This window comes from Chrysochloris asiatica, unplaced genomic scaffold (genome assembly GCF_000296735.1).
Source record: "Chrysochloris asiatica unplaced genomic scaffold, ChrAsi1.0 scaffold00106, whole genome shotgun sequence".
NCBI lineage: Eukaryota > Metazoa > Chordata > Mammalia > Afrosoricida > Chrysochloridae > Chrysochloris > Chrysochloris asiatica.
The window spans coordinates 9318250-9335949 of NW_006408624.1; the positions used below are offsets into that span (position 1 = coordinate 9318250).

The 17700-nt window shown below is 40.2% G+C and overlaps 1 protein-coding gene across 1 annotated transcript in view; it reads left to right on the plus strand.

Annotated features, from left to right (window-relative positions):
• ZMPSTE24 (zinc metallopeptidase STE24) overlaps positions 1–17700 on the plus strand; it is a 37516-nt gene that overhangs the window by 2379 nt on the left and 17437 nt on the right. The window contains exons 2-3 of the mRNA XM_006867587.1: positions 643–789; positions 9104–9190. Of these exons, the coding sequence (XP_006867649.1) occupies positions 643–789; positions 9104–9190 (234 nt within the window). The remainder of the gene's footprint in view (positions 1–642; positions 790–9103; positions 9191–17700) is intronic.

Consider the following 17700-nt stretch of genomic DNA (forward strand, 5'->3'; position numbering starts at 1 on the left):
ACCGACTCGATGGCACTTAACGACAACAACAAATATTTATAGCCTTGGAAACCCTATACAAGGTCACTCTGAGTCAGAACCTACTCCAGGGCCTATCACCACCACCATATGATACCTGGAGCCCTGGTGTGGTGCAGCGGGTTAATGCGTTGGACTACAAGTTTGGTTTGAACCTCAAGGTAGGTGGTTCAAGCTCACTATTGGCTCCTCAGAAACCCTACACAGGGTCACTATGAGTCAGAACCGACTAGACGGCACTTAACAACAACAGCAATATAAATACTTGGAATGAACAGTACCCTATGGGATGGCTCCAGTTTTATTTTATATGTGCAACCTAGTGTAAAGGCAAGCCTGATTTAAAAAAAGGAAAAAATTTAAGGAATGAAAACAGGTTCCGTTGACAACCCTGATTTTATTTTTGCTTAGTTAGCTCTCAGATTCTCTTTTTTAGCTTATACTTGTTTGTATCTGTTGTTGCAGTGGTCAGTTTACCTGATCAAACACAGTAATTGTAGCTGTATGGAACATTCCACAAGCTCCAATGACAAGTAAATGCTCTAAAACAATGTTTGATCATAATTGGTTACTGTCATAAACAATCAGTTCATTTGACAAAGTGCTTTCTTCATAATGTTTCAGAGAAGGATCTATAAAACAACAACTCATGTGCCACTGGAGTTAGGACAGATCATGGATTCAGAAACATTCGAGAAATCGCGACTATATCAGCTGGACAAAAGTACTTTCAGCTTCTGGTCAGGACTCTACTCAGAGATTGAAGGCACCGTGAGTAATTACTTCTTGAAGTGACAATCTGTCCAATTGTTTAATACTTTGTAATGTTTGTTTTCCTATTTTTGTGATACAAAGGTGACTATCACACCTGTTGATCCCATAATACTTTTTAAACTTTTGTGATTGATAAGAATGGGTTTGGATTAAAAGAGATAGAAACTTAACTGTTTAGTCATTTAAAAATTGTAGAATACCATAACCTTGAGGGCCAGGGGTGAAAAAGAAACTTGTGTATATGCTATTCTTGTAATCTCTAACCCATCTTTCACATTGTAAACACACTTTTCAGCATATTATTCTCCAACCTAAAATCTTTCATTGACTTCCTGTTTCCCTCAGGGGAGAAAAGCCCAAACTTTTTGACATGGCTTATGAGGACCTTTGCAAACTGATAACTGTTTACCTATGCCTCATCTTTTGGGGCTCTTGGTGCCCAAAGATTCCTTCCTCTTAATTATTCTTTCCCATCCCTCTTCATCTCCACCCTCTCTTGTTGTTGTTAAGTGCCATTGAATTGGGTCCAACTCAACTGTATAGGGTTCCCAGGGAGCAGCTGGTGAGTTTGAGTCACCAACTTTGCAGTTCAGACCTACCTTATGGTCCAGTGTTTATCCTGCAGGGCCACACCAGGACTCCTCCACCTTCTCATGAAACCTGGTTAACTCCTGCTCTTCCATTAGGGTGCTACTAAGAGATCATTTCTTCTGAGACACTTTTTTTTTTTTTTTTAATGTTTTATTGTGAATTATGTGATAGTTTACATGGGAGAACATTAGCTTTACATTCATCCTATCATATATCGTTTCATTGCCATGGTTACAGTCCCCTCCATGCATCATCAGCCAACCAAAGGGTATACCCTACAAGCCTGCCCCCCAGTCGTCAGCACACAGCCCCTCTCCCTCTCTGTGTCTAAAGTCCCCAGACACTCCATGTCTCACATCATCGTCTCTGCCTCCATCTCAGGCATCACCGCTTCTATGGGAAGGACCCTGCTCTCCGCTCTTCTCCCTTGATGGTCCTAGGGACCTCCTCTGCTAGACTGCAAAGTTAACCACTCCCCTCCTTGCTACAAAATGTCTGCCTTTGCATTTCCAACCTTCACAAGCAGTCCTGATAACAATTATTCACCGTTGTATCACAAGAGACCCATCGCATTTCCTTTCATAAGTCCCACCTAGACAGATTGGATACTACTCAGTGGAGATTCTACCTTCCTCCATGCCCTCTATATCTAGGTTCCCTCTTGAAAGCTTGTAAGCCAGCCACTTCTTGCCTTTGTAGCTCCCCCCCCCCCCCCCATTTTGGGTAGCCAATGTCCAACTTGCTTATGGGACACTTTTGAAACTCTTCCTCTCCTTCAAGTTTGGTTTAGATAGCATCCGCTCATTCCTATCAATTTCTGAACATGTATATTAGCTGACAGACTGGTAACTCCTTTAGGAAATGGTACTTTAAGGTCTTGGTCATCATTTTATACATAGTGCCTGGCATAAAAGAAGCCCATAATTCATTTTTATTGAATGAAACAAACTATGACAGGTCACTTTTTCTTTGTAAAATAGAGGGTCAGCCTTACCCCATTCTAGACGAGAACTCATACAGTGTAGAGCAGTGTTTCTCAGCCTTTTATCACTCTCTTTCTCCCCCAAGATGCTTTTTAGACATGTTTTTCCTTATCTCTCCCTTGTTGAAATTTGAATGCCACATACATACCCTATATTTATTTATGTATGACGTCTTTTACATAAATACAGGATATGAATGCCACATATATACCCTATATCTATTTATGGATTAAATTTGAATACCACATGTTATTGTTGTTAAGTGCCATTGAGTCGATCCCAACTCATAGCGACCCTGTGTAGGGTTTCCAGGAAGCAGCTGGTGAGCTTGAACCAGACCTTGCAGTTCAAACAACTTTGCAGCCTGACATATCAACCCACAGCACCACACCAGGACTCCTGAATACCACATACATACCCTTGATCTAAGGAGCTCTGGTAGCGTAGTGGTTACGAATCAGGGTGCTAACCTCAGCGTCAGCAGTTTGAAACTACCAGCTGTTCCATAGGACAAAGATGAGGCAGGCTTTCTGCTCCCATAAAGATTTATAGTCTCGGAAACTGTACAGGGTCGCTATGAGTCGGAACTGACTCCACAGCACATAACAACAACAACAACAACCCTTTATGTATTTATGTATGATGGGGGAAAAAGTAAGGGTTTTTTTTTTGCCCCCTCTAAAAAGGAGCTCTGGTAGCGTAGTGGTTACGAATCAGGCTGCGAACCTTAAGGTCAGCGGTTCGAAACTACCAGCTGCACTGCGGGAGAAAGATGAGGCTTTCTACTCCCGTGAAGAGTTACACCCTCGGAAACCCTATACAGGGTCGCTATGGGTCGGAACCGACTCGATGGCACATAACAATAAAAACAAACAGCCAAATCTCACCCCTTGGGGGCACTGTTACCTACATTGAGAGTGAATGGGCTAGAGGTTAATGGCGGACTGTGAACTCAGCTGGTTTGAGTTTCAGTCTCAGTATTACCACACTATCTGTATGACTAAATCAAATCACTCAACATTTTTGTGTCTCAGTTTTCTGATCCATAAAAATGGTAAGATACTAATAGTGATTCATAGTGTTGAGAAGATTAAATGAGTTAATATATGTACAAATATTTTTAAATGATGCCTGACTTATTATAAGTGTACCTTAAGTGCTAGATTATGTTTATCATCATGAACATCATTATTGATTCTTCAGAACACTTTTAGTTCCTCTGTAGGATAAGCACTGGACTGCTGACCACAAGGTTGGCAGTTCAAACCCACCAGCTGATCCTCAGAAACCCTATAAAGGGTCGTGTAGAGTCAGAACTGACTCTATAGCACTTAACAGCAACATAGACTGATTTGTAAACTCTCATACCCTCGAGCTGGAGAGAGGTCTTAGTATAACTGTTTTGGAGCCCTGGTTTAGCACTGTGGGTTCATGTGCCAGACTGCAAAGCCATTTGAACTGCAAGTTTGATGGTTCAATCTTACCAGCTGCTCCTTGGAAACCCTATACAAGGTCGCTATGGGTTGGAACCAATTTGATGGCACTCAACAACAACGAAGTACAATTGCAAGGTCAGCAGTTCGAAACTACCAGCTGTTACGTGGGAGAAAGATGAGGCTTTCTGCTCCCGTAAAGATTTATAGCCTCAGAAACCCTGTACAGGGTCGCTATGAGTCGGAAGCGACTCCACTGCACATAACAACAACAACATAATTGTTTTATGAATTAAAGAGAAGAAACGGGATGTGTGTAGCTTTGATAAGTGATGACAGTATTGTCTAGCTGTTTACAGACTTTCTTAACAAGTATGGAATAAAATTGCATTAAAATAAGGGTACATAGCTATAGGCTAGTAAATTGTCTTTTTGATACTGATTTTTTGTTTATGTTTTTACTAAACCAAGCAAGGCTAGTATTTATTGTGAATTATGCTCAGCTTTGGTTACTATCTCTGGAGTAGTTCTTCTGTTCAGGGTAGCATGGAGGTAGAAAATCAATCTTGATGATGCATGAGAGTAGAGGTAGTAAATTTAGGCACAATTTTCTTCCCTCTTTGATGTTTGTCTCTTTGCAGTTCTTTGTCTTCCCTCGAAAGGACCATGATAAAATGACTGGAAAAATATATATGACTGGAAAAATATTTTCAGTTTCTCTGGTTGTCACTGCTGAACTGTTTTAGGAGTGTTTAAGCAGTGGCTGGAGTGTTATGGTTAGTGACTGTGGAAATGGTGGCATGTGTTCTTAGAGATGATGGAGGTAGGAGAATACATCTGTAAAATGAGAACTTTGTAATTTGTTGTGTCTCATACTCCAAGCAGTACTGATGGGCTAAAGTTAGGAACTTTTTCCTAATAAGAGTTCATCATAATAATTGTGTGGATGGTGATTTTTTTTTACTTCATACATGTTTTTTGTGTTTATTATTTTCTTTGATGTTTATAATAGCCCTTTGAGGTAGAAAAGACAGGCATTATTGGGCCCTTTTATGACTTTGGAAGCAAAGAGAAATATAATGGTTGGCATGCTTAATGGCCAAGTGAAACTCTAATAAATCAGTCCTGGGCCTCAAATTCTAGTTTTGTGAGTCTATAAAATGCTATTGAGAAACCATCTCAGAAATGCTAAGGACAGCAACATGAATCAGCTAAATTTATCCTTGGGAAATTACTAACTAAAGATACCATTTGATAAGAACAAATTTGATGCTACTCTGAAACACTATTCTGTTTGAAAGCAAACTCATTAATTCCTATTTTATACTGATTACATTTACTAGGTTTATATATTTTTGTCACAAAGAGCAGATGGGAAGATTCCTGTAGAATTTTTTTTTTTTTTTTTCCGCAGTACTTTCTACTTAAAAGAACTTGAACAATGGCCTTGTTGGACCAATGACAGGCACCATATTTCACACAAATGTGGCTGAGCTCCCAAAAAGAGAATGTCCAGCCTCTAAGACAGATTTCCCTGATATTGCACTGATGTATCAACTAAGAACTAATTCAAGAAATGAAAGTAAAAAAGTGAAATAGGTCTGTTTCATCACCATAGCTGGATCTTAAACATGTAGGGTATAAAAAGCAAGTTGTAGAATGAGAATTACAGTATGATGCCATTTATATTCACTTTTAAACCACATAAATCACTGTATTATTTAAGGAACTTTGGTAGCGTAGTGGTTACGAATCAGGCTGCGAACCACAAGGTCAGCAGTTTGAAACTACCAGCTGTTCCGCAGGAGAAAGATGAGGCTTTCTGCTCCTGTAAAGATTTACAGCCTCGGAAACCCTGTTCAGGGTCGCTATGGGTCAGAACCGACTCGACAGCATTTAACAACAACAACAACCTTTATAGATATGTAAGTAAAAATGGAGAGTGGATTAGAAGGAGGATATGTATGCTAGTGTCCAATCCCCTCACAACCAGAAGGGTTTATGTGTGTACCAATAGAAATACTGTGCTTCTAGACCAAGGAGAAGACCAGCAGAGTTGTGGGATGACATCAAGAGCATCATACAGGAAGAAAGCAAAAAGTCATTAAGAAGACAAGAAAGAAGGAAAAGATCAAAATGAATGTCAGAAGAGGCACTGAAACTTACTCTCCAGCGTAGAGATGCTAAAGCAAATGGGAGAAATGAGGAGGTACAAGAGCTGAACAGAAAATTTCAGAAGTCAGCTCGAGAAGACAAAGTCAAATATTACAACGAAATGTGCGAAGATCTGGAATCAGAAAACCAAAAGGGAAGAACACTGTCAGCATTTCTCAAGCTGGGGGAACTGAAGAAAAAAATCAAGCTTTGACTTTCGTTATTGAAGGATTCTCTGGGAAAATTATTGAATGATGCAGAAAGCATCAAAAGAAGATGGAAGGAATACACAGTCACTGTACCAAAAGGAAATGGCTGATGTCCAGTTGTTTCAAGAGGTAGCATATGATCAAGAGCCAATGATACTGAAGGAAGAAGTCCAAGGTGTATTGAAGGAATTGGCAAAGAACAAGGCACTAGTAACTAATGGAATAAAAATTGATACCTTTCAAGAAAGTGACTGGAGGCACTCACTCATTTATGCCAAGAAATTTGGAAGACAACTATCTAGCCGACTGATTGGAAGAAATCTGTATTTTTGCCCATTCTAAAGAGAGGTGACCCAATGGAATGCAGAAATCATCGGATAATATCTTTAATATCCCATGCGAGCAGTTTTACTAAAGGTAATACAGAAAAGGCTGCAAGTATACATTGACAGAGAACTTCCAGAAGTTCATGCCAGCTTCAGAAGAGGATGTGGACCGAGGGATATCATTGCTGATGTCCGATGGATCTTGGCTGAAAGCAGAGAATACCAGAAAGATATTTACTTGTGCTTTATTGACTATGCAAAGGCTTTCAGTTATGTGGATCATGACAAGCTATGGACAACATTGCGAAGTATGAATATTTCTGAACACTTAATTGTGCTCATGAGGAATCTGTACCTGGACCAAGAGGCAGTTGTTCGAGCAGAACATGGGAACACTGAATGTTTAAAATTAAGAAAGGTTTGTGACAGGGTTGTATTCTTTCACCATACTTATTCAACCTGTATGCTGAGCAAATAATCTGAGAAGCTGGGTTCTATGAAGAAAAACGTGGCATCAGGATTGGAGGAAGACTCATTAACACCCTGCGATATGCAGATGATACAACCTTGCTTGCTGAGAGTGAATAGGACTTAAAATACTTACTGATGAAGATCAAAGACCACAGCCTTTGGTATGGATTGCATCTCAATACAAAGAAAACAAAAATCCTCACCACCGGACCAATGAAAAAACATTCTTATCAACAGAGAAAAGATTGAAGTTGTCAAGGGCTTCATTCTTCTTGGATCAACTATCAACACTCATGGAAGCAGCAGTCAGGAAATCAAACTATGTATTGCATTAGGCAAATCTGCTACACAAAACCTTTTTAAAGTGTTGAAGAGCAAAGACATCAGCTTGAGGACTAAGGTGCACCTGACCCAAGCCATGGTATTTTCAGTAACCTCATATGCATGTGAAAGCTGGACAGTGAATAAGGAAGATCGTAAAAGAATTGATGCATTTGAATTGTGGTATTGGAGGAGAATATTGAAAGTGCCATGGGCTTCCAAAAGAACAAAGAGATCTGTGTTGGAAGAAGTGAAGCCAGAGTGCTCTTTAAAGGCCAGGATGGCCAAACTTCGTCTCTCATACTTCGGACATATTGTTAGGAGGGACCAGTCGCTGGAGAAGGGTATCATGTTTGGTAAGGTGGAGGGTCGGAGAAAAAGAGGATGACCCCCAGCGAGATGGACTGGCAAAGTGGCAGCATCAGTGGACTTAAGTATGGCAACAATTGTGAGGTTGGCCCAGGACTGGCAGTGTTTCATTCTGTTGTGCATAGGGTCACTACGAGTCAGTACCGACTCGATGGCACCCAACAACAACAAAAACAAGACCAAGGAGTGTGATTGGTCATCATGCTCCTGAGATCCCATATAAAGACAAAATAAATTGATTTCCCTTGATGAAATGAGCTCTACAAGCTTAGTATCTATTGTGGAAAGTAATGCTTATTAAGCAAGCAATTAAAATTTTTTTTTTAAGCTGCCCCCTCATTCTGATGCCCTGATACTTTTGCAAATGTCTGGCTGCCAATACAAAGTCTGGTACTGAGAATTGGGGCCTAATCCTATAAAACCATGAGTCCTGTCTCAGGAATCACATCCTGACTCAGAGAAGGCACGTTTACCCATCTCTTCACATTTTGGCAAGGGGACAGTTATGGAGCCAGATAGCCTGGTTTGGTCCTATTTCTGTCACTTGTTAACTGTAGGATTTTGGACAAGTTACTTAACCTTTGTAAGTAAGTTCAGTTCTCTGATTCAGAAAGTATTGTGATCTTTTGGCAAAAGCATTTTTTTTTAAAAATAAATGTTTTATTGTGAATTGTGTGATAGTTTCATGGGAGAACATTAGTTTTACAGTCATTCTATCATACATTGTTTCATTGCCATAGTTACCATCCGCCCATGCATCATCACCCAACCAAAAGGTATATAACCTGCAAGCCTGCCCTACACCACCCCTACCCCCGGTCCTCAGCACACAGCCCCTTTCCCTCTCTGGATCTCAACTCCCCAGCTGCTCCATCTCTTCACGTCATCTTCTCTGCCTCCATCTCATGCCTCACTGCTTCTCTGGGTAGGGTCCCACTCTCCGCTCTTCTCCATTGATGGTCCCAGGACCCTCTGCTCCTAGACTGAAAAGTTAATCACTCTTCTCCTTGCTATAAAATGTCCACCTTTATATTTCCAACCCTCACAATCTGTCCTGATAACAATTATTCACTATTGCGTCACAAGAGACCCGTCTGCATTTCATCAGCCCTTCCTAGACAGGTTGGATACTACTCACTAGAGACTCTACCTTCCTCCACGCCCTTTGGATCTAGGTTCCCTCTTGAAAGGCAAAAGCATTTTTTATAAACAGTTTTATTGAGATTTGTATTATTTTTGTACCATGTAAAGTATACAAGAAAAAAACTTTTTAAAAAACTCTAAATTTAGTATCTTAATTGGTTTGTATTCATCCTTCTAAATGCATAATTTATCTAAAATGAGATGTCTTATTTTTCTCTAGAGGTATTTTGTCATTTTTTTTCCTAATATACTCTTTACATGTTGGTTTCATCTTCTAGCCACATGTGACCGAAGTGTATCTTATTTTATAGCTTATTCTTCTCTTTGGTGGAATCCCTTATCTTTGGAGACTCTCTGGACGGTTCTGTGGATATGCTGGCTTTGGACCAGAGTATGAGGTATGTAATTCATTAGCATATACTTGTCAATCTTTCTTTTTGTGTGTCAATTTTTATATTAAAATTAGTAGGCTCACTTTTCTGCACTGCCCTTGCCCCCATACAGTATTAGGATAATTCTAGTTACTGTAACAAACTCCAGAGTTTAAATGGCTTATCACTAGTTTGTTTCTCAATTGCATAACAGTCCAGTATAAGTATATTTCAACAGCAGGTGGCTGTTTTCCATGTGATAAGTCAGGGACCTAGACACTTTTTTATCTTCTGATTCTGCCACCCCGTAAGTGCCTCAGGGTGCTCTGCATCCAACAAGCAGCTGGAAATACCGGGTGGAGAAAACACATCTTCTTAAATTCTTGACTCCAAAGTGATACTTGTTCTTGGCACTCACATTTTGTTAGTAAACAGTCATTTGGTCTCACCCAAATGCAAGGGAACTAGGATTTGAAGTCCGTAGCTAGAGAGCTGCTTCTCAGGGACAGTTTTCAACAATGAAAGGGGAAACATGACTTTAGCAGGTGCTTCCAACAAAAGACAGATTATGGCAGACTGTATCTCCTTGAATCTCCATTGGACTGCTTGAGTTGACAACCCTCTCTCTCTGGAACTGCAGTTACTGGGCAAAGCCTTAAACCTGAGACTCCTTCCTATAAAAGATGCTAGGATACTTCTCCACTGGCTTTTCCTCAGAAATTGCCAGGTCTACTCCTCCTTTCTGGAGTTCTGGTGTGGCGTTTTGGGCTAATGCGTCAGACTGCAAAGTCGTTTAAACTGTAAGGTCAGTAGTTCAAGCTCATCAGCTGCTTCTTGGAAACCCTATGCAGGGTTGCTATGGGTTGGGATCGACTGGACGGCACTTAACAACAACAACTCCTCCTTTCTGATTCTTTATTTGAAATGATGGATTGCTGAAGTGAGTAATTGCATCAAGTCCAAATTTTGTTGCTCGCTCTTAAGTCCACAGGTCACTGTGTAAATCACAGATCCACATTGTGATCAGTGACCAGTCATGTCCCTTTGTTCAGAGTCAGTTGGGGTTGATCCTGAATCATTGATTGATTCTGTTCATATACAGACAGTAAAGTAGTTGTGTTTCCTACTTGTCTCCCATGTGACATTTTGTAAAAATGTCTAATCAAAAGATGGAATTGGCCAGCAAAATGAAAGTGCAGGAGTCCCTAGGTGGTATGAATTGTTACTGAACTTGGCCAACCAGAAAAGGTAGGTGCCTTGGAAGAAAATCTTCCAAAAATAGCCATTGAGGGGAGAGAAAGGATAAAAGTAAAATAAAGAAACAAAAAAATGCTACCACTGGGAGTGAAATTCCAATCTAGCATAAACGGGGTTATAGAAAACATTGCTGATCCTGGGTGTCATTAGAAAAAGTATATAGCTATGCAGACAGAGGCACTTAGTGAATATCAGCTTATCCACATAATGACGACAATGGTTTTGACGAAAAGGATGAAGATGGCCCAGTGAAAGGGATACTGGCAAAACCCCTTTACATTAAAGAACTTCTCTGACATAGTTCATGATACTGAAAGCAGAAAGGGAAAAATATTTGAAGCAGGTCTAACCTTAGGAAGGAATATGACAATTCACCAAGGCAGAAAGAAAAACTATCACTCTATTTGTAAGTTGTATGATGAAAGGCAAGCATAGTTCAAATCACTTTTTTTTGTAATGTTTTGTGAATAATGTGATAGTTTACATGGGAGAACTGAAAGGTAAATAACAACCCAGAGCTGCTCATCAACCACACCTCACACCAGATGGCCCATCTAGAGACCTTTATTCAGGGTGAGGAAGGTAACCTCTGCCGGAGAGAGAAGGCAGGAGGCAGACGGGAGGAGAGGAAGAAGCAGAAGAGCAGAGAGAGAAGAGGGCAGAAATAAGAGGAAGAGGAGAAGAGGAGAGTCAGCAGGAAGGGAGGGGACTTATATAGGTTCAACAGGAAGGGAGTGGTCATTGCTGGGTGATTTAGCTCTGGCCTATCAAAAGCCATGTTGTCCTTTAAACTACGTGCCTTGTAGCTTAGAGGGGGGAAACAGACAAAATGGAGTTGGAGGGAGAGGAGAGGGAAGAACCGGAAGGTATTGTAACGTTGTAACAAGAACATTAGCTTTACATTCATCCTGTTGTATATCGTTTTATTGCCATGGTTACAGTCCCCACCATGCATTATCCACCAACCAAAGGGTATACCCTGCAAGCCTGCCCCCCCATCATCACATAGCCCCTCTCCCTCTCTGGGTCTAAAGTCCTCAGCCGCTCCATCTCTCTACATCATCGTCTCTGCCTCTATCTCTGGAATCACTGTTTCTCTGGGTAGGGTCCTGTTCTCCGCTCTTCTCGCTTGATGGTCCCACGGACCTCAGCTCCTAGACTGCAAAGTCAGTCACTCCCCTCCTTTTGCTACAAATCAGATACCTTTACATTTTCAACCCTACAAAAAATCCTCGCAACTGCAATAAGCAACATCATGATAGCTGGAGAGAAATTGAAGTTGTCAAGGAGTTCACTTTACTTTGATCCACAATCAATACCCATGGAAGCAGCAATCAAGAAATCAAATGACACATTATATGGGGCAAATCTGCTATAAAATACCTCTTTAAAATGTTAAAAAGCACAGTTGTTACTTTGAGGACTAAGGTGCACTTGGTATTTTCAGTCACCTCATAATAAGTGAGAGCTGCACAATGAATAAGACTGAAGAAGTGATGCATTTGAATTATAATGTTGACCAAGAATATTGAATGTATTGTGGATTGTCAGAAGAATGAACAAGTCTGTCTTGAAAGAAGTAAGTTTGAATGTTCCTTAGAAGGGAGGATGATGAGACTGTCTCACATATGATATCAGGAGGGACCAGTCCCTGGAGAAAGACTTGGTAAAATAGAGGGTCTGTGAAAAAGAGGGAGATGCTCAATGAGATGAATTAACACCATACCATGACTGCAACAATGGGTTCAGACATCTCAACGATTGTGAGAATGGCGCAGAACTGGACATTGGTACTTAACGTTCTGTTATACATAGGGTCACTATGAGTTGAAACTAACACAACTGTGCCTAATGACAGCAACAACATATATTCAGAACTGACAGCACAAAAATTTTCAATATTTTGACCACAATTTTAAAGGCCACAGAAATTTCATTAGTTTTTTCCATTTTTAAAAAAACTTTTTATTGTGAATTAAGTGAAGGTTTGCAGAGCAGATCATGTTTTACATTCAACTGATCATACACTTTGTTTCATCTCAATGAGTGCAATCCCCTCCATGTAATATCGGTCTTTCCACTTCCTCCCTGTGATTCTTATTTCCATTCCACCCTTCTTCCCATCACTTCTCAGTTTTGTCCTTAGATTAATGTCACCCTTTTGATTTTGAATGATTGACCAGTCCATGATGCGCAAACCTTGCTAGTGTTGTCGCCTCCCCCTCCCCCATACACCTATCTACTGCTTGGCTGAAAATTGGGCCATGAGGGTGAGTTCAGTTCCAATCCATTGATTATTAAGATTGTTCTGCATGGTTTGAAGTTGCATGGTAATTTTTGCTGTCTTGTATTACAGTGTAAAGCAAATACTAGCTGTATTCATTGTATTCATGTATTATTTATTTAAGTACTCTTCTGTTGATCCCCAATTTTCCGTTTTATAGATAATGCTATAGTTCACATCTTTTACCTAAACCTTCATGCACATGTATAAATATTTATATAATTGGCCATGTCAGAATTGTGCATTTAAAATTTGGTTTGTTGTTGTTAAGAGCCATTGAGTTGGTTCTGTCTCATAGTGACCCTGTATAGTTTCCAAGGAACAGCTGTTGGGTTTGAACTGCCTACATTTTGGTTTGCAACCCAGTGCTTACCTACAGTGTCACACCCGGACTCCAAAGTTTTGCTGCCAAATAGCCCTCTAAAACAGCTTGGTTGGTGGATTTCTCTAATAGTGTACAAAGCACCAAATTACCCTTTACCTGGGTCCTCACTAGTATTTAGATATGTGATTGTTTTATTTTTACCAGTCTGGCAGAGAAAAAAATGTTAGTGTACTCTTATTTCATTCAACATATTTTGAATGCAAACGGTTACAAAGCAACATAAATGAACCTATGTGTGAATATCTATACAGATTTTTTTATATAATTAGTCTCCTAATAATGAACATATTTAGGTTGATTCACTTTTTCTTTATTATATTTAGTGTAGCCCATTCTAGTACATATATATTGTTGTTGTTAAGTGCCCTCGAGTCGGTTCCAACCCATAGCGACCCTGTGCAGGGTTTCTGAGGCTGTAAATCTTTATGGGAGCAGAAAGCCTCATCTTTTTCCCACGGAGCAGCTGGTAGTTTCGAACTGTTGACCTTGCGGTTCGCAGCCCGATTCGTAACCACTATGCTACCAGAGCTACTTATAGTGTATGTATATATGTATGTATGTGTATATATATATATATGTGTGTGTGTGTGTGTGTGTGTGTGTGTGTGTTTTTGTTTTTTGGGTTTTTTTTTTTTTACTTTTTATTTATCCTGGTGTGGTGCTGTGGGTTAATGCACTGGACTACAAGATCGGTTTGAACTGTCAGATTGGCGGTTCAAACCCATCATCCAGTCCTTGGAAACCCTATACAGGGTGGCTATGATCCAAACTGACTCGACAGCACTTAGAAACAACAACAACAATTGTGAATAAAGTGAAGGTTTACAGAGTAGATTTTTACATTCAATTAATTATACACTTTGTTTCAGCTCAATGATTGAATGCCTTCTATGTAACAGCAGTTTTGCCACTTCCTCCCTGTGATTCTTATTTCCATTCCACCCTCCTTCCTTATTAATTTTGTCCTTAGGTAGTGTTGCCCTTTTGATCTTGAATGATTGACCATTCCTTGGTGAGCATACCTTACTAGTATTGTTGTCCCTCCTATATACCTATTCACTGCGTGGTTGAAAATTGGACCATGAGGTGGGTCCCATTCCAGACTTGAAGTGTGGTCAAGGGTCATAGTCTTGGGTTCCTCCAGTGTCTTTCTGACCAGTAAGCCTGTTCTTTTTTTATGATTTTGTTTTGTTCCACATTTTTCTCCCACTCTATCTGACACTTTCTAATATGATCCCTTTTGGAACAGTTGACAGTGGTAGCCAGACACCATCTAGTTTGTCTGGTCTCAGAGTCATGGTGACTGATGTTCACATGCTCCATTGGACTATTTGGTTCCAAGCATCTTCAGATTTTTATCACTTTATTTTTTCTGCACATGGAGAGACCAACAGTTGCACCTTAGATGGCCACTCATAAGTTTTTAAGATCCCAGTTGCTACTCACCAAAGTAGATGGTAGAGCATTATCTCTGTGGACTATGTTAGGCAATTGACCATGGTATCTCCTCAGATTGTGGTCCTGAATCCCCCAGTCCAGCTAATCATTGCCTTAAGATGTTTGATAATATCCAAGAAGTTTATTGTTTGTTTTGCTCCCTGAGTGCTCCATCACGGAGTGTGGTGGCTCTAGAGGATAAGCACTGGACTGCAAACCACAGGTCAGCAGTTCAAGCCTACCAGCCACTCCATGGGAGAAAAATGAGGCTTTTTGTTCCTGTAAAGATTTACAGCCTCAGAAGCCCTATACAGGGTTGCTATGAGTCGAAACCAACTCTGTAGCACTTCACAACAACAGTGCTTTACACATTTTTAGATATGTTTGCAGCACAGGTAATACCCATCTTGCACATATAGTATTGTCCATATGTTCCATATATATGAAAGTATGAAGTGGTAGAGGTGTGTATCAGAATGCCAACCATGGTTTTTTCTGGGGAGAACTTTGGCAATTTTAAATTTTCTTATTTCTGCATTTCTCTGAAGAAAATGCAACAACGGGCATGTACTTCTTGATAGTTAAAACTATTGGCTATATTATGAAAAAAGAAGAAGAAAAGCAGGTAGGTCTCAGCTTATTTTAGGCATAGGCTCTAAACTACCAACTATAGGGTCCAGATAATCCGTTTCTCCAATATAAGAAGAATGAATGAAATATGTTAGCCCTTCTCAGCAAGAAGTGTACTTAATGACTCAGAATGCTTCAGAGTTCTGTTACCCTATCATGATGTGAAGTGGAATGAGTAATTCCGGCAATGGGTGAATCATGGATTCAAGACTGAATCACTGTTCTACTGCACATGACTTTCAAATGTTCCATGTCCAGGAGGCTTCCAAGAGCCTTGAGGTCTTTGCTGATAAGAGTAGACCCAGACCTTGTTGCCATGGAAGCAGTGAGTTAAAACTGTTCTTCTCCCTGCCTTGTAGGCTGCATTCCCCAAATGTGTTCTCTTCTCTGGGTTGGAATTAGAGATGAAACTACAGGAGATTGTGTACTCTGTATTTCCCCAATTTGACTTCCCTGTTAAACTTATTTATTCAGCGGGGACATTTTTCTTAACCTCAGTACTTTTCTGAGTTATGGTTCACAGTTGTGTGTTAGGAGTGGAAGGGTCGTATAGAGCTGTTGTGGAAAGTAACATTTTAGGGACAGATTATGAAAATTTTATAAGTGTAATGCATCAAATTTTATATTATTGTTAAGTGCCATCGATTCAGGTCCAACACAGAGTGACCCTGTATAAGATTTCCGAGAAACAGATGGTGGTTTTGAATAGCTGACCTCACAGTAGTATAAGTTTTATATTAGAGAGCCATTAAAATTATTTTTTTTTAAGTAGAGAAGTGGGGTTTCAAGTTCATCTGGTTCATATGTAGGATGGATGAGGATGGGAATGGCTGACAGCAGGCAGGCAGCAAAGTACACCGTGCTCACCAGGTGCAACCAGAGTGGGCAGGTGCCTGGGGGAGCGGGGGTGCCTGTGATTGATTAAGAATTGGTATGTTTAATATAGAAAGAACTCTAAAAAAGTTGGTAGCTCACTATAAAAATGGGAAAAACAGAGATACAGAAAGGCAGAAATTCAAATAGTCATTAACTACATGAAAAATATAAATCCATATTGATAATCAAAGAAATGTACTTCAAGAAAATGAGGTATCTTTTTTCTCCTTTATTACATCAGATTGCAGAGAAACAAGGCAATTATTGCCTTTTGATCTTCTAGGGGCACATTTGAAAACAAAAGCATTCTTGAGGATAATTTTCTCTATTGGATTTTAGCTTTTAATGAAACATTAAAGTATCCCACTCCACCTACCTTGACTCAGCTGTTTCAGGGCTTCATTCTAGGTTTCTTTGCCTGGTCCCATCCAAGCCTGTCAGCTTGTCAAAGTCTTCTTATAGGATACTCTTTTCTGTTTCCATGCTTTATAAATTGTGAGGAAGTCTCCCTTTTTCCACTTGAATCCTGTACCACCAATTTACTCTATCTTATGAGTAGCACCCCAAGTCCCATCTGCTCTGTAATCGTCCTTGAATTTACCTACATATGTTGCTATTTATTTTTTAAATTCCTTTCACGTTTTTTGTTTATTTGGTTTAAGGTAGCTTACAAGGGGCTTCAGAAAGTGTGGAGAAGTGGAATTGAAAGATAATGGCAGAATAACAAGGAACCTGCAAAGCACCAGTTAACATGGATGAATCTTGAGGGCATTATGTTGAGTGAAATTAGTCAGTCACAAAAGAGAAATACTGCTTAGGACCACTACTGTAAAAGACTAAGAAAAAGAACCCATACTAAAGGGGGTGGGGGGATTCTTTGTTGATTGCTGGGATGTTAAGGGAGGGAGGGGAAGGTGGAGCACAGCACAGGGCAGGGATTAGACACAGGATAGTTTGGGCACTGGGGAGGGGGACAATATACAAGAAGGGAGAGGGGAATGGAAGAACAAAGCAGATGGGAGAACAATTAGGCAGGTCTGAATCGGCTAAGTGGTACAGAGGTAAATAATGATGTATGCATAACCTTGGAACAACAGGGCTCTGGAATACAGAGGTTGAGACATGATTGGAATGGGAAAAAGGGAATAATGTTAAGATGCTTGGCTGTCTTGAATCTTGGTTTTCCTTGCATTATATTATAAAATAGACACTGGAGGGGGAGAGAAATGAACATTTAGAATATAGAAACATTACTATAGAAAGCTTGTAAGTTCATCTTCTGCCTATAATTGATTGTAATACCTAAAATGGGGATACAGTGTGCCCAGTGAAGGAGGCTTCCTGTGGAGCCTCTGCAATACATAAGACTATAGGTGGAAGCCTGAACCACATCCAGATCTCCAGAGATGGGAAATTCCTACTTGAAAGGACAAGCAGACCAGCCTGGAGCAGCTAGAAGAACAGAAGATACTTCTTGAAGGAAAGACCTACAGGAAAAATATAAAACAACACAGGCAGACCGACTGTTACTACAAGAATAAGCAAGTTGCTTGCCCAGGAAACATCAAGGCAAGTGGTCAGGTCCCCTCAGTGCAAACCCCCTTCCAAGACTAAGACTCAATGAGAATAAACGCTCTGATTGGTGACCATGCTCATCACCGATAAGGG